This window comes from Gambusia affinis, linkage group LG04, assembly GCF_019740435.1.
Source record: "Gambusia affinis linkage group LG04, SWU_Gaff_1.0, whole genome shotgun sequence".
NCBI lineage: Eukaryota > Metazoa > Chordata > Actinopteri > Cyprinodontiformes > Poeciliidae > Gambusia > Gambusia affinis.
Window position 1 is genome coordinate 17,669,021 of NC_057871.1, and position 21,033 is coordinate 17,690,053.

Sequence of the window (21,033 nt, forward strand, 5' to 3'; positions counted from 1 at the left end):
TTGTTACAATCAAATGAAAAAAATCCCTCATAGTCCACCAAAAACACAAATAAAATATTTTTTAGATAGTTAAATATTTCATTTTTGATATTTTTATGCTAATTCAGAAATAGGACATAGGCCATCATGCAAACAAAAAAAGAAACATGTTAAGCAAGCTTTTTATTCTTTGCAGATAAGGTGTAAAATTGGATTCATCCTTGGTATCACAATGAGGACAGTATGATATGTATGACAAAAGTATGATCTCAAAGAAGAGAGTGATGTTTTAGCTAGACACCATCCCATTTTCAACTTATTGTCCTGTTTGATCTGTTTGACTGCCTCCAAGGTCTTTAGATAGTAGAGGAAATGGTAGTTGTGCACCAGAAGACTGGTAGGATGAAGACTTTGGTGATCCTGGTGGTGCAAAGCTCACATCTCTGGTACTACTCCGGCTAATGTAAGCTTGCAGGTTCCTACCCGGAGTCATCAGTCCACCCTCCTCCACAAGTCCTTCAAACACTGCTCCCAGACTCTGTTGTATTCTCACGCAGAAGTCGGGGCAGCTGAAGACGTACAGGACAGGGTTGAAAACTGGATTCAGAAAAGCAAACGTTGCAGACACTGGAAGGCCCTTTTTCACTAATTTGTATATTTTTTCATTATACTGGGCTGGCATTTCTAGGATGCAGACGATGTGATAAGGAGCCCAGCAGAGCACAAATGCTGCAATCACAAATGTCACCATTTTGGTAAAACTTTGAGACAACAGCCTCTGACATGATGGACTGGAGATGACGGAAGACGGGTTGTTTAATGTGGACTCAAATGAGGAACCAGAAGTCAAAGACTTGACGTCATTTGTTTTAACCATTCCTGAATGTTCACCATAGCTACGCAGAGACACCATACCAGCCAGTCTGCCGGTACTCTGCTTTCTCCTCCTGAGTATGTTTCTCAGGCTTAGGGCAATTGTGATGTAGCTCCCTGCAATGATGACTAGAGGGAAGACGAAAGCTAACAGTAACTTGGAGATGGCTGCTGCCCCCTGCCTCAGATTACAGTCCATTTCTACTGAATCTTTACTGGATAAATACAAAGCAAAATTATGGTAGCACATCTTCCTCCCATCAGTCCTCACAGTCACTGAACGAAATACGGAGTAAGGTATGGTATTTATCGCTGCCCACAGCCAGCCAAGTGCGCACACCTTCCAAGCTCCCGCCACCGACCTGTGATTCATACTCCACACTGGCTTGGAAACTAGAAGCAGACGGTCCAATGAAATGGCTGCCAGCAGGAAGGCTGAAACAAACATGTTGAAGAAAAATATGGAAGCTTGTACTAAGCACATTGGTTGTCCGAAGTCCCAGCTTTTGGAGTAATGAAAGTACAAAGTGTAGAGCGGTAGAGTCAGGGAAGCCAGGAAGTCAGACATGGCCAGGTTAAGCATCCAAATGGAGGCCACGGTTCGATGCCTGAGGCGAAATCCCAAAACCCAAATGATCAAGGCATTTTCCAAAATTCCCAAGCAGGAGAAGATGCCATGGATGGAAATCACAACCATGTTGACCTGTGTGTCATTGTTTATAGTGTCTTCGCTCATCCGCTTCAGCAGTGGACAGAATAACGGACCCTCAGAGACATTGGATGTGAACACCATGTTGAACATCAGACGGCTGAAACAAGAAATTAGACAGATTTATGAAAAATTTAAACTCAATGTATGTTATAATTAGAAAGTTGATTGCCAGGTTTGCAGCTCAGCCGTACACTTTTCATTTCAAATGATGGTTTGAACAGAGCTCTGTGAGGAGTCCAAAATTTGAGATTTTATTTTATAACCTACCGGTAATTCTTTTCTTAAATTTCACCAAAATCTGACCCTGACCTGCTTTGTGCAAGGGTCTTCATGATGCTATTTAATATTCTCTAAAAAAAAAAATCTCTAAGGCCTTTAAAGAACAGCTGAGGTTAGATATAATAAGACGCTGTTTACTGTTACTATAGAGGGAGTCTGCTGCTCATTTTGATAATTTTATGATTTTAAACAAATGGAAAACCATAAATTATTATTCTTTCCACTTAACAATTATGCACTACTTTACCTTGGTCTATCGCAGAAAATCTCTGTAAAATATATTAATGCATGTAGTATTAATATTAAAATTAGAGACAAATTCAAGAAATATGAATAGTTCAGATAATTATAAGCACATTTGTTGCAAAACTGATTAATTTTGTTTTAGGACTAACAATATCAGAAAGAGCTAATTAGATTCAAGAAATAATACATGTAAACGGTAGAAAATGTTTCATGAAGACAACTGACTAATTATTGTTGTTTTTCCTGGGTGAAACACTTTTATAGATTACTTAGGCTACACTTTTTAAAGACAAATTACAACCCTACTGCTCTGTAAACCCCCCTATTGCATGAAATTAAGTTAGCATTAAAAGATCTAAAAGTACGGTGGCCCTGAGGTGCAAACCAAATCAACTTTAGTTATGACCAAATTTGGGTTTCTGAAAAGGAGGACACTTCTTTCTTTGTTGAACGAATCCCGGTCATTTTTTTGGCGGTAACGCTATGTAATGTTTTGAGGCAGTTCACCAGAATCCCATTTTTGAAATTCCCCAGATATTTTTTTAGGTCTGAAAAGTAGGACATGTCCAAAGAGGGCGTCTGGTCACCCTAACTTTAGTGAAGCACACAAATTACAGATGCACAACATTAACGAAGCACAACATGGATTTTCCAAGCTACAAAGCCTCATGGCGCATTGTTTCTATGTAAACATGGCGTCTTCCACTTCGACTGATTCTCTGCAGTGTATTTCTGACTCCATTAGTGCATCATTTCTACCGGATTTTCACAATATATCAGCTACTACAATGAACAGAAGAACTAAGAAGTTCATGTCATCTTTTTTGGATGAGATCAAGGTGTTTGAGCCCAACATTGTGAAGACCACCTGCTTTCGCTTGATGAGTAAAACGGCAGATACACACACCCTCTACATCAATATAGCTGTGGTCAAGATCACCGATGCCTATTGTTCTTGCAAGGCTGGGTAATTCAGGCATTAGTTATTTTGTAGGTTTAATTTTGAAATCAGTGGGTGTTTGTGAACCTTCCACGCACCAAGTAGAATGGGCATCAGCCAATGAAAGCGGCCCCTACGGTAAGGTTCATTAAGGAAGCACAATTACAAATTCAAAAACACAACATTAATGAAGCACTACAACATTAACAGAACGGAAAGGGTATGTCCCAGTTGGAGACCTGAGAGATTGCTGATTGGACGACAGTGCTTTTGAAACGGAAGTTTTCGCTTGAGCAGGTCGGCCCGTTGTAGCGATACGTCCCCCGGTCTCCGCGCTGCTCGCTAGATTAATGTACTTTCAGTCCACTTCAGGTTCGCTATTATATCAAACAAATTATTTTAAGCTACATAAATTATAAGAAACACGTTACAGACAACTGACGTACCTAGTAACCATGTTTGACCACAGACGAACAGCGACTTGGGTTGCGAGCTTCTAGGTAACCATGGCAACAATAAACAAACGGCAAAAGCCGTCTTTACAGGTTTCTCTTTGCCTCTCCCTCTTTAGAAAAACTACACAGTATAAAAAAAGTTGGCTAAGCTAAGAAAATAGTCAGAGTAGTTAACTGGGGCAATTTAGTTACAAAGGAAATATTTCTCTATTGTTTAGAAGTTTGTTTCACCACGGAAATGCACAGTAGCTACTGGCCACAAAGTCAAGAAATTCTGCTCATAGATTTACGTCATTATTATCTTAAATTCTTACCTGTGAAAGGAAAAGGCAGTGGGTCCACTTTGGACTGTAAAACCTTTGAAACTACCACACGCAGCACGTTTTCTCCACCGCCACTTTCAAGCTGGGGGTGACGTAAGTAGGACTCATAGTATGCGCATTCATCCCTATTGTCCAATCAGCGATCTCACAGGTCGCTGATTGGATACCCTTTCCGTTAATGTTGTGGTGCTGGTTAATGTTGTGTTTTAGAATTTGTAATTGTGCTTAGTTAATGTTGTGTTTTTGAATTTGTAATTGTCCTTTGTTAATGTTGTTGTGTTTTTGATGAAGTGGTTTGCACCTCAGGGCCACCATATAAAATAAACAATGTGACAGAGACTGCAGGAGATGAAATTTTTACAACAGTATTCTTGAAAGCAGACATCTTCAGTGCTATGTTCTGACTTGTTTCCATCAACAATCTCTGGGGATTGATTACAATCTGTACAAAAACAATGACCCTTTCAGCTGGTTATAGCCCTGAAAGATGAAGAAGTTGTCTTTTGACTACAATTTGTCTTGATCTTTGGGACTTTGATTGTGTGTTTTGGTTAATTTTGGTGTTTATTTTATGCTTCCATGTTCCCTGTGTATAAATATTTTCACCCATTACATATTACTTAACCTTCAGCCACTCGCTTTTTTTCAAAGCAACATGGTTTCTAATCAACGACCTGTCCCTTGTGTCAACTCTTCAGCTTAGCTTTATTGTAGTTTGTAATATCACACTGTTGCATGTCTCCTAGACCTTGTGATTGTTATGTTATGATTTTAAGTAGTTTTTATTCCTCAAATTTCTAAGTTAATAGTCTTACTGTACCTTCTGCCTTTTCTCTGTATTTGGGACCTGCTCCTCGCCATTTTGTGACACAATTCTAGTGAAACATTTAAAACTACCTTAAATATTACAGGACAGGTGAAGTAATCTCTGTAAAATCTTTATGAACTGTTATGGGGTTATCATCTCTTAAGAGTTGAGTTACTGCTATAATTGAGTTACTAATTTAGATTTACCTGTTAACAAATATGTGAGAACAACAATGAGCATTTAAAGCCCTATTTGCATGTTTTACCTTGCGCCATAGGGAATATGTTGTTTTCTTGCTTCAAAATACAATAAACTTATATTTAATTGTTGAATCAACCGTGATGCAACATTTTTTACATGCAGATCATAGCCAGTGGAAATATATGTAGAAATAGCTGCTCAGCAGGTTTAGGAAAATGTTTGATTGGTATGATGCCAGTTAAGATATTACAATGATTATTGTCAAAGATATAAATTCATTTTAAAAGTTTTCAACAAAATGTAAATAAAAAACAGCTGCTTGTTTTTGTTTTGTTATCATTTGAAAGACGCCTGTCATTTCCTTTTGTGAACCAATTTATTAGAAGCTACAGGTATGCATGATTTTGGGATAACTGTACATATACAAGCTAGTACTGATTAACTCCTCTATTATACTTTTCAAATTAACGTTTGAACATGAACGCTTTAGCGTTTCATGGTTTGAATATTCCTCACAACCAAACACACACACTCAGTCATATCCTGCCGACTGGAGGAGACGTACATAAATTATTTTTCCAAGTTAGCACATGAAAAGACTTGAGTAAACATTCATCAGACATTCAATAAGAGCAGATGTGACTAATTCAATTTAAATGTCTTTAACAATAGAAAATTATAAATAAAATGTCTCTCACACTCACTTCCTTGATTTCTAATACATAATATGGACAAATAACTATTGAGAAGATTTATGAAAGAAATATTTTGGATTCCTCACAGTTCCATAGTTCCACACAATAGAACCACTACACTGACTGTAAAACTGGAACCATTTTTCACCGGCTAACAAGAGTGTCAAGATATTAAAAGGTGATTTATTTCAGTATTCAGTCTAATTTAAACAAGATCACATGATAAGGTTTTTATATATTAGCAGAACTGACTATGATTATATGATGTTTATGTAATTTAAAAGCGACAGGTGTGGATGTGTGTGTGTGTGTGGGTGTGGAAGAGCATATTCTTAAATACAAGATGATTAAGATAAATAGCGACCATGTAATTCAGCTCTAATACTCTTGTCAGCATCTGCCAGCTATAAGTACGGCAGCTGAGCTCTAAACACTTTAAAAGCAACACTCCTCCTCCCTAACCGCTCTTTCCTTCTTTTCTCATATCTCATCTGTACCAGCTGTTTTTACAGCTCTTTACATAATCTATCGCTCTTTCTCTCTCTGGTTGAATCAGTTTAAGCATCTTCTCCATTCAGACATTCTTGCTTTTCTTCTGCTGTTTAATTATTGTTCCTTATTCCACCTGAAACATGCAGTTAGGCATCTTACTCCATCTGTGTTACTCCAATCATGACCTCTCTCTGAATTCTTTTTTTTATTCAAATGCATGCTCAGACCACTGATCTGGATGTAAAATTATGGATTTGAATCTTGGTTCATACAGCAGCCTTCTCAGTTAGTGAAGCCTCTGGTGAAAATTGCAAAATACCTGAAAAAGATATGTTCAAATCAGCAGTACCAGAATCTTACACTAGGAGCTTTAGAAATCCCAACATGTTATTTTGAGCGCTTTTGCAAAGTGAGGAAAAGAAAATAATAAATGGCACATTAGTGCGACACCTGTAGGCAGCCTTGAAGATTCTCGCTGTATCACTTACTCTCTTCTCTTCAGCTCATCTCTTTCAGGGGGACTTATTTATCTGCTTTAGATAAATACAGAAGACCAAATGATTTTCATGAGACTTTGATTTAGGATAGCCTATCCTCTGTGATGTCAATGTGGTGGCACCCAGGTTGTTTGTCCCGGTTCCAGTTGTTTTCAACTTTTTAATGATTTCTCCTTTGACTAAATATATTTAAATTAAAGGTTAAATTCTAATTGTGTAAGATATGCTTTTATTTTAAATCTTTTTTCACCAGGAGAACCAATAAGTGTGAAGGTTGCCTAACGCAACCTGTTACCTAAACATTCTAACTAAAGATTGAGTCAAATCACCATAGCCTCAAACTAAAGAAAAAGAAAATTGTGAAACTTTTCTCTTAGTTAATACTCACTGTACTTACAAAAAAGTCGCTACACTGTAATTATGAGTCCAACAAATATCAATATGAACTTATCGAAGGAAATATGAATCCAGAAAGGATGAAGAGAACAACAGTTTGTTGGAAGGGAATGGCTCATGGGAATGTAGAAACTGACCCAGGCCTAATCCCGGTTTGGGTTTATTCTCTGAATCTTCACTCTATAATATTCTATCTAAATTAGAACTACCTTTGTGATAATCCCATGCAGTGACCTACATTATGCAAAACCCTCTGTGTCCACCAGAGTGTGAAAAAGCCACATAACTGCAGTGGTGGTGATGAGATGGTTAATCAAAATTTATATCAGGTGTAATGAAATGCGATCACTCAGAGAGCAGGTCAGATGTTCAGAGGTTCAGATTTGAAGTGATCCTGGAAAACAGGACCTGAAGAGCATAATCCTACTTTCTCACTTCACTGCTATTCATGTCATCAGTCCTATCCTGCCCTCTGGTGGCTGGAAGTAAGAGTGGTAAGCAGCATTGCGATCCTGGTCTGGGCTCTTTCTAGATGGAATTTGCATGTTCTCTTCATGTGTACTTGGGTTCTCTACCTTCTCTCTCACAGTCCAAAAGCATGCAAATTAATTGGTTAAACTGCCATGTGTGTGCATGGCTGTTTGTCCTGTGTGTCTCTGTATTGCCCTGTGATGGACTAGCAACCTGTCCAGTGTGTACCCATTTTCTCTCTTGCCTAATGGCTGCTAGTGTTGGGCACCAGATCCCCTGTGACCCTATAGGGATAAGAGTGCATAAATAATGGATGTTCATAACATATAATACAGTCGATAAGGCTATCAGAGTAGATGAGTGTCATTAGAGGACTTTAAAACAAATATTAAACATTTGTTTGAAACAATAACTAAAAATTGACTATATAGCCTCTTGTAGACTATTGTCACAAATTTGCCTTCAAGCCATCAAGCAACATATGGTCTGTGTATAATGCTTGTTGTCATTTATCATATTTAAGGCACTTTTCCACAACCTAGTAGCTTGAATTATGCAATTTTACCCCATTTGCATTCATCATACCAACATTTACATGTATTATTTTTGTTACAATCAAATGAAAAAAAATCCCTCTTAGTCCACCAAAAACACAAATAATATATGTTTTAGATAGTTAAATATTTCATTTTTGATATTTTTATGCTAATTCAGAAATAGGACATAGGCCATCATGCAAACAAAAAAAGAAACATGTTAAGCAAGCTTTTTATTCTTTGCAGATAAGGTGTAAAATTGGATTCATCCTTAGTATCACAATGAGGACAGTATGATATGTACGACAAAAGTATAATCTCAAAGAAGAGAGTGATGTTTTAGCTAGACACCATCCCATTTTCAACTTATTGTCCTGTTTGATCTGTTTGACTGCCTCCAAGGTCTTTAGATAGTAGAGGAAATGGTAGTTGTGCACCAGAAGACTGGTAGGATGAAGACTTTGGTGACTTTGGTGACCCTGGTGGTGCAAAGCTCACATCTCTGGTACTACTCCGCCTAATGTAAGCCTGCAGGTTCCTACCCGGAGTCATCAGTCCACCCTCCTCCACAAGTCCTTCAAACACTGCTCCCAGACTCTGTCGTATTCTCACGCAGAAGTTGGGGCAGCTGAAGACGTACAGGACAGGGTTCAAAACTAGATTCAGACTAGCAAACGATGCAGACAATGGAAGGCCCTTTCTCATTAATTTGTATATTTTTTCATTATACTGGGATGTCAAATCTATGATGCTGAAGATGTGATAAGGAGCCCAGCAGAGCACAAATGCTGCAATCACAAATGTCACCATTTTGGTAAAACTTTGAGACAACAGCCTCTGACATGATGGACTGGAGATGACGGGAGACGGTTTGTTTAATGTGGACTCAAATGAGGAACCAGAAGTCAAAGGCTTGACGCCATTTGTTTTAACCCTTCCTGAATGTGCACCATAGCTACGCAGAGACACCATACCAGCCAGTCTGCCGGTACTCTGCTTTCTCCTTCTGAGTGTATTTCTCAGGCTTAGGGCAATTGTGATGTAGCTCCCTGCAATGATGACTAGAGGGAAGACGAAAGCTAACAGTAACTTGGAGATGGCTGTTGCCCCCTGCCTCAGATTACAGTCCATTTCTAATGAATCTTTACTGGATAAATACAAAGCAAAATTATGGTAGCACATCTTCCTCCCATCAGTCCTCACAGTCACTGAACGAAATACGGAGTAAGGCATGGTATTTATCGATGCCCACAGCCAGCCAAGTCCGCACACCTTCCAAGCTCCCGCCACCGACCTGTGATTCATACTCCACACTGGCTTGGAAACTAGAAGCAGACGGTCCAATGAAATGGCTGCCAGCAGGAAGGCTGAAACAAACATGTTGAAGTAAATGATGGAAGATTGTACTATGCAGAGTGGTTGTCCGAACTCCCAGCTTTGGGAGTAATAAAAGTAGAAAGTGTAGAGCGGTAGAGTCAGGGTGGCCAGGAAGTCAGACATGGCCAGGTTAAGCATCCAAATGGAGGCCACGGTTCGATGCCTGAGGCGAAATCCCAAAACCCAAATGATCAAGGCATTTTCCAAAATTCCCAGGGAGGAGAAGATGCCATGGATGGAAATCACAACCATGTTGGCCTGTGTGTTGTTGTTTATGCTGTCTTCTCTCATCCGTTTCAGCAGTGGGCAGAATAACGGACCCTCAGAGACATTGGATGTGAACACCATGTTGAACATCAGACGGCTGAAACAAGAAATTAGACAGATTTATGAAAAATTTAAACTCATTGTATGTTATAATTAGAAAGTTGATTGCCAGGTTTGCAGCTCAGCCGTACACTTTTCATTTCAAATGATGGTTTGAACAGAGCTCTGTGAGGAGTCCAAAATTTGAGATTTTATTTTATAACCTACCGGTAATTCTTTTCTTATATTTCAACAAAATTTGACCCTGACCTGCTTTGTGCATGGGTCTTCATGATGCTATTTAATATTCTCTAAAAAAAAAAATCTCTAAGGCCTTTAAAGAACAGCTGAGGTTAGATATAATAAGACGCTGTTTACTGTTACTATAGAGGGAGTCTGCTGCTCATTTTGATAATTTTATGATTTTAAACAAATGGAAAACCATAAATTATTATTCTTTCCACTTAACAATTATGCACTACTTTATGTTGATCTATTGCAGAAAATCTCTGTAAAATATATTAATGCATGTAGTATTAATATTAAAATTAGAGACAAATTCAAGAAATATGAATAGTTCAGATAATTATAAGCACATTTGTTGCAAAACTGATTAATTTTGTTTTAGGACTAACATTATCAGAAAGAGCTAATTAGATTCAAGAAATAATACATGTAAACGGTAGAAAATGTTTCATGAAGACAACTGACTAATTATTGTTGTTTTTCCTGGGTGAAACACTTTTATAGATTACTTAGTCTACACTTTTTAAAGACAAATTACAACCCTACTGCTCTGTAAACCCCCCTATTGCATGAAATTAAGTTAGCATTAAAAGATCTAAAAGTACGGTGGCCCTGAGGTGCAAACCAAATCAACTTTAATGAAGCACAATTACAAATTACAAATACACAACATTAACGAAGCACAACATGGACTTTTCCAAGCTCCGCCCACAACCGACCTAGAAAATCCCAAGTGGTCACAAGTCTCACAAACAAAGCCTCATGGCGCATTGTTTCTATGTAAACATGGCGTCTTCCACTTCGACTGATTCTCTGCAGTGTATTTCTGACTCCATTAGTGCATCATTTCTACCGGATTTTCACAATATATCAGCTACTACAATGGACAGAAGAACTAAGAAGTTCATGTCATCTTTTTTGGATGAGATCAAGGTGTTTGAGCCCAACATTGTGAAGACCACCTGCTTTCGCTTGATGAGTAAAACGGCAGATACACACACCCTCTACATCAATATAGCTGTGGTCAAGATCACCGATGCCTATTGTTCTTGCAAGGCTGGGTAAGTCAGGCATTAGTTATTTTGTAGGTTTAATTTTGAAATCAGTGGGTGTTTGTGAACCTTCCACGCACCAAGTAGAATGGGCATCAGCCAATGAAAGCGGCCCCTACGGTAAGGTTCATTAAGGAAGCACAATTACAAATTCAAAAACACAACATTAATGAAGCACTACAACATTAACAGAACGGAAAGGGTATGTCCCAGTTGGAGACCTGAGAGATTGCTGATTGGACGACAGTGCTTTTGAAACGGAAGTTTTCGCTTGAGCAGGTCGGCCCGTTGTAGCGATACGTCCCCCGGTCTCCGCGCTGCTCGCTAGATTAATGTACTTTCAGTCCACTTCAGGTTCGCTGTTATATCAAACAAATTATTTTAAGCTACATAAATTATAAGAAACACGTTACAGACAACTGACGTACCTAGTAACCATGTTTGACCATGTTACCATGTTATTATTCTTTACACTTAACAATTATGCACTACTTTATGTTGATCTATCGCAGAAAATCTCTGTAAAATATATTAATGCATGTAGTATTAATATTAAAATTAGAGACAAATTCAAGAAATATGAATAGTTCAGATAATTATAAGCACATTTGTTGCAAAACTGATTAATTTTGTTTTAGGACTAACATTATCAGAAAGAGCTAATTAGATTCAAGAAATAATACATGTAAACGGTAGAAAATGTTTCATGAAGACAACTGACTAATTATTGTTGTTTTTCCTGGGTGAAACACTTATATAGATTACTTAGTCTACACTTTTTAAAGACAAATTACAACCCTACTGCACTGTAAACCCCCCTATTGCATGAAATTAAGTTAGCATTAAAAGATCTAAAAGTACGGTGGCCCTGAGGTGCAAAACACTTCAACTTTAACGAAGCACAATTACAAATTACAAATACACAACATTAACGAAACACAACATGGACTTTTCCAAGCTCCGCCCACAACCGACCTAGAAAATCCCAAGTGGTCACAAGTCTCACAAACAAAGCCTCATGGCGCATTGTTTCTATGTAAACATGGCGTCTTCCACTTCGACTGATTCTCTGCAGTGTATTTCTGACTCCATTAGTGCATCATTTCTACCGCATTTTCACAATATATCAGCTACTACAATGAACAGAAGAACTAAGAAGTTCATGTCATCTTTTTTGGATGAGATCAAGGTGTTTGAGCCCAACATTGTGAAGACCACCTGCTTTCGCTTGATGAGTAAAACGGCAGATACACACACCCTCTACATCAATATAGCTGTGGTCAAGATCACCGATGCCTATTGTTCTTGCAAGGCTGGGTAAGTCAGGCATTAGTTATTTTGTAGGTTTAATTTTGAAATCAGTGGGTGTTTGTGAACCTTCCACGCACCAAGTAGAATGGGCATCAGCCAATGAAAGCGGCCCCTACGGTAAGGTTCATTAAGGAAGCACAATTACAAATTCAAAAACACAACATTAATGAAGCACTACAACATTAACAGAACGGAAAGGGTATGTCCCAGTTGGAGACCTGAGAGATTGCTGATTGGACGACAGTGCTTTTGAAACGGAAGTTTTCGCTTGAGCAGGTCGGCCCGTTGTAGCGATACGTCCCCCGGTCTCCGCGCTGCTCGCTAGATTAATGTACTTTCAGTCCACTTCAGGTTCGCTATTATATCAAACAAATTATTTTAAGCTACATAAATTATAAGAAACACGTTACAGACAACTGACGTACCTAGTAACCATGTTTGACCACAGACGAACAGCGACTTGGGTTGCGAGCTTCTAGGTAACCATGGCAACAATAAACAAACGGCAAAAGCCGTCTTTACAGGTTTCTCTTTGCCTCTCCCTCTTTAGAAAAACTACACAGTATAAAAAGAAGTTGGCTAAGCGAAGAAAATAGTCAGAGTAGTTAACTGGGGCAATTTAGTTACAAAGGAAATATTTCTCTATTGTTTAGAAGTTTGTTTCACCACGGAAATGCACAGTAGCTACTGGCCACAAAGTCAAGAAATTCTGCTCATAGATTTACGTCATTATTATCTTAAATTCTTACCTGTGAAAGGAAAAGGCAGTGGGTCCACTTTGGACTGTAAAACCTTTGAAACTACCACACGCAGCACGTTTTCTCCACCGCCACTTTCAAGCTGGGGGTGACGTAAGTAGGACTCATAGTATGCGCATTCATCCCTATTGTCCAATCAGCGATCTCACAGGTCGCTGATTGGATACCCTTTCCGTTAATGTTGTGGTGCTGGTTAATGTTGTGTTTGTGAATTTGTAATTGTGCTTAGTTAATGTTGTGTTTTTGAATTTGTAATTGTCCTTTGTTAATGTTGTTGTGTTTTTGATGAAGTGGTTTGCACCTCAGGGCCACCATATAAAATAAACAATGTGACAGAGACTGCAGGAGATTAAATTTTTACAACATTCTTGAAAGCAGACATCTTCAGTGCTATGTTCTGACTTGTTTCCATCAACAATCTCTGGGGATTGATTACAATCTGTACAAAAACAATGACCCTTTCAGCTGGTTATAGCCCTGAAAGATGAAGAAGTTGTCTTTTGACTACAATTTGTCTTGATCTTTGGGACTTTGATTGTGTGATTTGGTTAATTTTGGTGTTTATGTTATGCTTCCATGTTCCCTGTGTATAAATATTTTCACCCATTACATATTAGTTAAGCTTCAGCCACTTGCTTTTTTTCAAAGCAACATGGTTTCTAATCAACGACCTGTCCCTTGTGTCAACTCTTCAGCTTAGCTTTATTGTAGTTTGTAATATCACACTGTTACATGTCTCCTAGACCTTGTGATTGTTATGTTATGATTTTAAATAGTTTTTATTCCTCAAATTTCTAAGTTAATAGTCTTACTGTACCTTCTGCCTTTTCTCTGTATTTGGGACCTGCTCCTCGCCATTTTGTGACACAATTCTAGTGAAACATTTAAAACTACCTTAAATCTTACAGGACAGGTGAAGTAATCTCTGTAAAATCTTTATGAACTGTTATGGGGTTATCATCTCTTAAGAGTTGAGTTACTGCTATAATTGAGTTACTAATTTACATTTACCTGTTAACAAATATGTGAGAACAACAATGAGCATTTAAAGCCCTATTTGCATGTTTTACCTTGCGCCATAGGGAATATGTTGTTTTCTCTCTTCAAAATACAATAAACTTATATTTAATTGTTGAATCAACCATGATGCAACATTTTTTACATGCAGATCACAGCCAGTGGAAATATATGTAGAAATAGCTGCTCAGCAGGTTTAGGAAAATGTTTGATTGGTATGATGCCAGTTAAGATATTACAATAATTATTGTCAAAGATATAAATTCATTTTAAATGTTTTCAACAAAATGTAAATAAAAAACAGCTGCTTGTTTTTGTTTTGTTATCATTTGAAAGACGCCTGTCATTTCCTTTTGTGAACCAATTTATTAGAAGCTACAGGTATGCATGATTTTGGGATAACTGTACATATACAAGCTAGTACTGATTAACTCCTCTATTATACTTTTCAAATTAAAGTTTGAACATGAACGCTTTAGCGTTTCATGGTTTGAATATTCCTCACAACCAAACACACACACTCAGTCATATCCTGCCGACTGGAGGAGACGTACATAAATTATTTTTCCAAGTTAGCACATGAAAAGACTTGAGTAAACATTCATCAGACATTCAATAAGAGCAGATGTGACTAATTGAATTTAAATGTCTTTACCAATAGAAAATTATAAATAAAATGTCTCTCACACTCACTTCCTTGATTTCTAATACATAATATGGACAAAGAACTATTGAGAAGATTTATGAAAGAAATATTTTGGATTTCTCACAGTTCCATAGTTCCACACAATAGAACCACTACACTGACTGTAAAACTGGAACCATTTTTCACGGCTAACAAGAGTGTCAAGATATTAAAAATTGATTTATTATTCAGTCTAATTTAAACAAGCTCACATGATAAGGTTTTTATTTATTAGCTGAACTGACTATGATTATATGATGTTTATGTAATTTAAAAGCGACAGGTGTGGATGTGTGTGTGTGTGTGGAAGAGCATATTCTTAAATACAAGATGATTAAGATAAATAGCGACCATGTAATTCAGCTCTAATACTCTTGTCAGCATCTGCCAGCTATAAGTACGGCAGCTGAGCTCTAAACACTTTAAAAGCAACACTCCTCCTCCCTAACGCTCTTTCCTTCTTTTCTCATATCTCATCTGTACCAGCTACAGCTCTTTACATAATCTATCGCTCTTTCTCTCTCTGGTTGAATCAGTTTAAGCATCTTCTCCATTCAGACATTCTTGCTTTTCTTCTGCTGTTTAATTATTGTTCCCTATTCCACCTGAAACATGCAGTTAGGCATCTTACTCCATCTGTGTTACTCCAATCATGACCTCTCTCTAATTCTTTTTTTATTCAAATGCATGCTCAGACCACTGATCTGGATGTTTATGGATTTGAATCTCTGGTTCATACAGCAGCCTTCTCAGTTAGTGAAGCCTCTGGTGAATGCAAAATACCTGAAAAGAAATGTTCAAATCCAGTACCAGAATCTAGGAGATTTTCCCAACATGCTGTTATTTTGAGCGCTTTTGCAAAGTGAGGAAAAGAAAATAAATGGCATCTTATCCACCTGTCTCCAACCTTGAAGATTCTCGCTGTATCACTTACTCTCTTCTCTTCAGCTCATCTCTTTTAGCTTATTTATCTGCTTTAGATAAATACAGAAGACCAAATGATTTTCATGAGATTTGATTTGGATAGCCTATCCTCTGTGATGTCAATGAGCACTTGTTTGTCCGGTTCCAGTTGTTTTCAACTTTTAATGATTTCTCCTTTGACTAAATATATTTAAATTAAAGGTTAAATTCTAATTGTGTGATATGCTTTTTATTTTAAATCTTTTTCACCAGGAGAACCATTATGTGAGAATTGCTAGCAACCTGTTACCTAAACATTCTATTAAAGATTGAGTCAAATCACCATGCCTCAAACTAGAAAAGAAAAATGAAACTTTTCTCTTAGTTAATACTCACTGTACTTACAAAAAAGTGCTAATGTAATTATGAGTAACAAATATCAATATGAACTTATAAGGAAATATGAATCCAGAAAGGATGAAGAGAACAACAGTTTGTTGGAAGGAATGCTCATTTTGAATCTGCCCAGGCCTAATCCCGGTTTGGGTTTATTCTCTGAATCTTCACTCTAAATATTCTAACTAAATTAGAACTACCTTTGTGATAAAGCAGTGAAATTATGAAAACCCTCTGTGTACCAGATTTAAAAAGCCACTACACTGTAATTATGAGTCCAATCAAACATTATGAACTATCAGAATGAAATATGAATCCAGAAAGAAGGAAGAGAACAACAGTTTGTTGAAGGGAATGGCTCATGGAATGTAACAGGACCCAGGCCTAATCCCGGTTTGTGTTTATTCTCTGAATTCACTCTGTAATATCAGTCCTATCCTGCCCTCTGGTGGCTGGAAGTAACAGTGGTAAACAGCATTGCAATCCTGGTCTGGGCTCTTTCTAGATGAAATTTGCATGTTCTCTTCATGTGTACTTTGGTTCTCTACCTTCTCTCTCACAGTCCAAAAGCATGCAAATTAATTGGTTAAACTGCCATGTGTGTGCATGGTTGTTTGTCCTGTGTGTCTCTGTATTGCCCTGTGATGGACTAGCAACCTGTCCAGTGTGTACCCATTTTCTCTCTTGCCTAATGGCTGCTAGTATTGGGCACCAGATCCCCTGTGACCCTATAGGGATAAGTGTGCATAAATAATGGATGTTCATAACATATAATACAGTCGATCAGGCTATCAGAGTAGATGAGAGTCATTAGAGGAGTTATAACAAATATTAAACATTTGTTAGAAACAATAACAAAAAAAACTGACTATATAGCCTCTTGTAGACTATTGTCACAAATTTGCCTTCAAGTCATCAAGCAACATATGGTCTGTGTATAATGCTTGTTGTCATTTATCATATTTAAGGCACTTTTCCACAACCTAGTAGCTTGAATTATGCAATTTTACCCCATTTGCATTCATCATACCAACATTTACATGTATTATTTTTGTTACAATCAAATGAAAAAAATCCCTCTTAGTCCACCAAAAACACAAATAATATATTTTTAGATAGTTAAATATTTCATTTTTTATATTTTTATGCTAATTCAGTAATAGGACATAGGCCATCATGCAAACAAAAAAAGAAACATGTTAAGCAAGCTTTTTATTCTTTGCAGATAAGGTGTAAAATTGGATTCATCCTTAGTATCACAATGAGGACAGTATGATATGTATGACAAAAGTATAATCTCAAAGAAGAGAGTGATGTTTTAGCTAGACACCATCCCATTTTCAACTTATTGTCCTGTTTGATCTGTTTGACTGCCTCCAAGGTCTTTAGATAGTAGAGGAAATGGTAGTTGTGCACCAGGAGACTGTTAGGATGAAGACTTTGGTGACTTTGGTGACCCTGGTTGTGCAAAGCTCAAATCTCTGCTACTACTCCGCCTCATGTAAGCCTGCAGGTTCCTACCCGGAGTCGTCAGTCCACCCTCCTCCACGAGTCCATCAAACACTGCTCCCAGACTCTGTCGTATTCTCACGCAGAAGTCGGGGCAGCTGAAGACGTACAGGACAGGGTTCAAAACTGGATTCAGAAAAGCAAACGTTGCAGACACTGTAAGGCCATCTTGCGATAATTTGTATAATTTTTCATTATACTGGGCTTTCATTTCTACGATGCAGAAGATGTGATAAGGAGCCCAGCAGAGCACAAATGCTGCAATCACAAACGTCACCATTTTGGTAAAACTTTGAGACAACAGCCTCTGACATGATGGACTGGAGATGACGGGAGACGGTTTGTTTAATGTGGACTCAAATGAGGAACCAGAAGTCAAAGACTTGACGCCATTTGTTTTAACCATTCCTGAATGTTCACCATAGCTACGCAGAGACACCATATCAGCCAGTCTGCCGGTACTCTGCTTTGTCCTTCTGCATCTGTTTCTCAGGCTTAGGGCAATTTTGATGTAGCTCCCTGCAATGATGACTAGAGGGAAGACGAAAGCTAACAGTAACTTGGAGATGGCTGTTGCCCCCTGCCTCAGATTACAGTCCATTTCTAAAGAATCTTTACTGGATAAATGCAAAGCAAAATTATGGTAGCATATCTTCCTCCCATCAGTCATCACAGTCACTGAACGAAATATGGAGTAAGGTATGGTATTTATCGATGCCCACAGCCAGCCAAGTGCGCACACCTTCCAAGCTCCCGCCACCGACCTGTGATTCTTACTCCACACTGGCTTGGAAACTAGAAGCAGACGGTCCAATGAAATGGCTGCCAGCAGGAAGGCTGAAACAAACATGTTGATGGAAAGAATGGAAACTTGTACTACGCAGAGTGGTTGTCCTAACTCCCAGCTTTGGGAGTAATGAAAGTAGAAAGTGTAGAGCGGTAGAGCCAGGGTGGCCAGGAAGTCAGACATGGCCAGGTTAAGCATCCAAATGGAGGACACGGTTCGACACCTGAGGCGAAATCCCAAAACCCAAATGATCAAGGCATTTTCCAAAATTCCCAGGAAGGAGAAGATGCCTTGGATGGAAATCACAACCATGTTGGCCTGTGTGTCGTTGTTTATATTGTCTTCTCTCATCCGTTTCAGCAGTGGGCAGAATAATGGACCCTCAGAGACATTGGATGTGAACACCATGTTGAACATCAGACGGCTGAAACAAGAAATTAGACAGATTTATGAAATATTTAAAATCATTGTATGTTATAATTAGAAAGTTGATTGCCAGGTTTGCATCTCAGCCGTACACTTTTCATTTCAAATGATGGTTTGAACAGAGCTCTGTGAGGAGTCCAAAATTTGAGATTTTATTTTATAACCTACCAGTAACTCTTTTCTTAAATTTCAACAAAATTTGACCCTGACCTGCTTTGTGCATGGGTCTTCATGATGCTATTTAATATTCTCTAAAAAAAAAAATCTCTAAGGCCTTTAAAGAACAGCTGAGGTTAGATATAATAAGATGCTGTTTACTGTTACTATAGAGGGAGTCTGCTGCTCATTTTGATAATTTAATGATTTTAAACAAATGGAAAACCATAAATTATTATTCTTTCCACTTAACAATTATGCACTACTTTATGTTGATCTATTGCAGAAAATCTCTGTAAAATATATTAATGCATGTAGTATTAATATTAAAATTAGAGACAAATTCAAGAAATATGAATAGTTCAGATAATTATAAGCACATTTGTTGAAAATCTGATTAACTTTGTTTTAGGACTAACATTATCAGAAAGAGCTAATTAGATTCAAGAAATAATACATGTAAACGGTAGAAAATGTTTCATGAAGACAACTGACTAATTATTGTTGTTTTTCCTGGGTGAAACATTTTTATAGATTACTTAGTCTACACTTTTTAAAGACAAATTACAACCCTACTGCTCTGTAAACCCCCCTATTGCATGAAATTAAGTTAGCATTAAAAGATTTAAAAGTATGGTGGCCCTGAGGTGCAAACCACTTCAACATTAATGAAGCACAATTACAAATTACAAATACACAACATTAAGGAAGCACAACATGGACTTTTCCAAGCTCCGCCCACAACCGACCTAGAAAATCCCAAGTGGTCACAAGTCTCACAAACAAAGCCTCATGGCGCATTGTTTCTATGTAAACATGGCGTCTTCCACTTCGACTAATTCTCTGCAGTGTATTTCTGACTCCATTAGTGCATCATTTCTACCGGATTTTCACAATATATCAGCTACTACAATGGACAGAAGAACTAAGAAGTTGTTTTGTAGGTTTAATTTTGAAATCAGTGGGTGTTTGTGAACCTTCCACGCACCAAGTAGAATGGGCATCAGCCAATGAAAGCGGCCCCTACGGTAAGGTTCATTAAGGAAGCACAATTACAAATCCAAAAACACAACATTAATGAAGCACTACAACATTAACAGAACGGAAAGGGTATGTCCCAGTTGGAGACCTGAGAGATTGCTGATTGGACGACGGTGCTTTTGAAACGGAAGTTTTCGCTTGAGCAGGTCGGCCCGTTGTAGCGATACGTCCCCCGGTCTCCGCGCTGCTCGCTAGATTAATGTACTTTCAGTCCACTTCAGGTTCGCTGTTATATCAAACAAATTATTTTCAGCTACATAAATTATAAGAAACACTTTACAGACAACTGACGTACCTAGTAACCATGTTTGACCACAGACGAACAGCGACTTGGCTTGCGAGCTTCTAGGTAACCATGGCAACAATAAACAAACGGCAAAAGCCGTCTTTACAGGTTTCTCTTTGCCTCTCCCGCTTTAGAAAAACTACACAGTATAAAAAAAGTTGGCTAAGCTAAGAAAATAGTCAGAGTAGTTAACTGGGGCAATTTAGTTACAAAGGAAATATTTCTCTATTGTTTAGAAGTTTGTTTCACCACGGAAATGCACAGTACTGTCCACAAAGTCAAGAAATTCTGCTCATAGATTTACGATATTATTATCTTTAATTCTTACCTGTGAAAGGAAAAGGCAGTGGGTCCACTTTGGACTGTAAAACCTTTGAAACTACCACACGCAGCACGTTTTCTCCACCGCCACTTTCAAGCTGGGGGTGACGTAAGTAGGACTCATAGATTACCCATTCATGCCTATTGTCCAATCAGCAATCTCTCAGGTCGCTGATTGGATACCCTTTCCGTTAATGTTGTTGTGCTGGTTAATGTTGTGTTTTTGAATTTGTAATTGTGTTTTGTTAATGTTGTTGGAGCCAAATATGTGTATTTTTGGATTTGGTCACTAGATGGCGCTGTCGGCTCCAGTATATGAACCAAGAGATCACAGGTAGTCGACAGGTGTTGAACCCGGAAGGGCATACAAGTTTTTGACCGCTGTGGCGGAGTCTTTGTTAACACTGTTCTCGTGTATTGTGGAATAAATGGAATTTGTTCACAAATGGTTCATCTGATTGGAACAAATTTGGACAACAAGAATCGGATTGACTTTACACGCTGTCAACAGGTACAACGTTAGCCGCTCAGCGCGTCATAACAAAGCAGCAAC

The 21,033-nt window shown here is 38.1% G+C and overlaps 4 protein-coding genes across 11 annotated transcripts in view; 1 reads left to right on the top strand and 3 right to left on the bottom strand.

The window, feature by feature from the left end:
* vwa11 (von Willebrand factor A domain containing 11) overlaps window positions 1-21,033 on the top strand; it is a 92,522-nt gene that overhangs the window by 12,026 nt on the left and 59,463 nt on the right. The window lies entirely within an intron of this gene.
* On the bottom strand, window positions 156-3,917 carry LOC122830089 (prostaglandin D2 receptor 2-like). 4 transcript variants are annotated; one of them, XM_044115152.1, is made up of 3 exons: window positions 3,799-3,917; window positions 3,269-3,406; window positions 156-1,661 (listed from the first exon to the last, which is right to left on the bottom strand). In XM_044115152.1, the coding sequence occupies exon 3, from the start codon at window positions 1,652-1,654 to the stop codon at window positions 296-298; it is 1,359 nt and encodes a 452-aa protein (XP_043971087.1). In that variant the 5' UTR covers window positions 1,655-1,661; window positions 3,269-3,406; window positions 3,799-3,917; the 3' UTR covers window positions 156-295. The 4 variants fall into 4 exon arrangements, with proteins under 4 accessions (XP_043971087.1, XP_043971088.1, XP_043971086.1 ...); XM_044115153.1 differs by lacking the exon at window positions 3,799-3,917 and adding an exon at window positions 3,476-3,563; XM_044115151.1 differs by lacking the exon at window positions 3,269-3,406 and having other exon boundaries at window positions 3,799-3,915.
* Window positions 306-20,629, bottom strand: LOC122830094 (prostaglandin D2 receptor 2-like). Of its 2 annotated transcripts, XM_044115160.1 has the most exons (4): window positions 20,488-20,629; window positions 20,169-20,218; window positions 17,371-18,674; window positions 306-366 (listed from the first exon to the last, which is right to left on the bottom strand). In XM_044115160.1, exons 2-3 carry the CDS (start codon window positions 20,177-20,179, stop codon window positions 17,381-17,383), a joined length of 1,305 nt encoding a protein of 434 aa, XP_043971095.1. In that variant the 5' UTR covers window positions 20,180-20,218; window positions 20,488-20,629; the 3' UTR covers window positions 306-366; window positions 17,371-17,380. The 2 variants fall into 2 exon arrangements, with proteins under 2 accessions (XP_043971095.1, XP_043971093.1); XM_044115158.1 differs by lacking the exon at window positions 306-366 and having other exon boundaries at window positions 17,150-18,674; window positions 20,488-20,627.
* On the bottom strand, window positions 8,120-13,059 carry LOC122830088 (prostaglandin D2 receptor 2-like). Of its 4 annotated transcripts, XM_044115149.1 has the most exons (3): window positions 12,621-12,701; window positions 12,414-12,551; window positions 8,120-9,644 (listed from the first exon to the last, which is right to left on the bottom strand). In XM_044115149.1, the coding sequence occupies exon 3, from the start codon at window positions 9,635-9,637 to the stop codon at window positions 8,270-8,272; it is 1,368 nt and encodes a 455-aa protein (XP_043971084.1). In that variant the 5' UTR covers window positions 9,638-9,644; window positions 12,414-12,551; window positions 12,621-12,701; the 3' UTR covers window positions 8,120-8,269. The 4 variants fall into 4 exon arrangements, with proteins under 4 accessions (XP_043971084.1, XP_043971082.1, XP_043971081.1 ...); XM_044115147.1 differs by lacking the exons at window positions 12,414-12,551; window positions 12,621-12,701 and adding an exon at window positions 12,945-13,059; XM_044115146.1 differs by lacking the exon at window positions 12,414-12,551 and having other exon boundaries at window positions 12,621-12,723.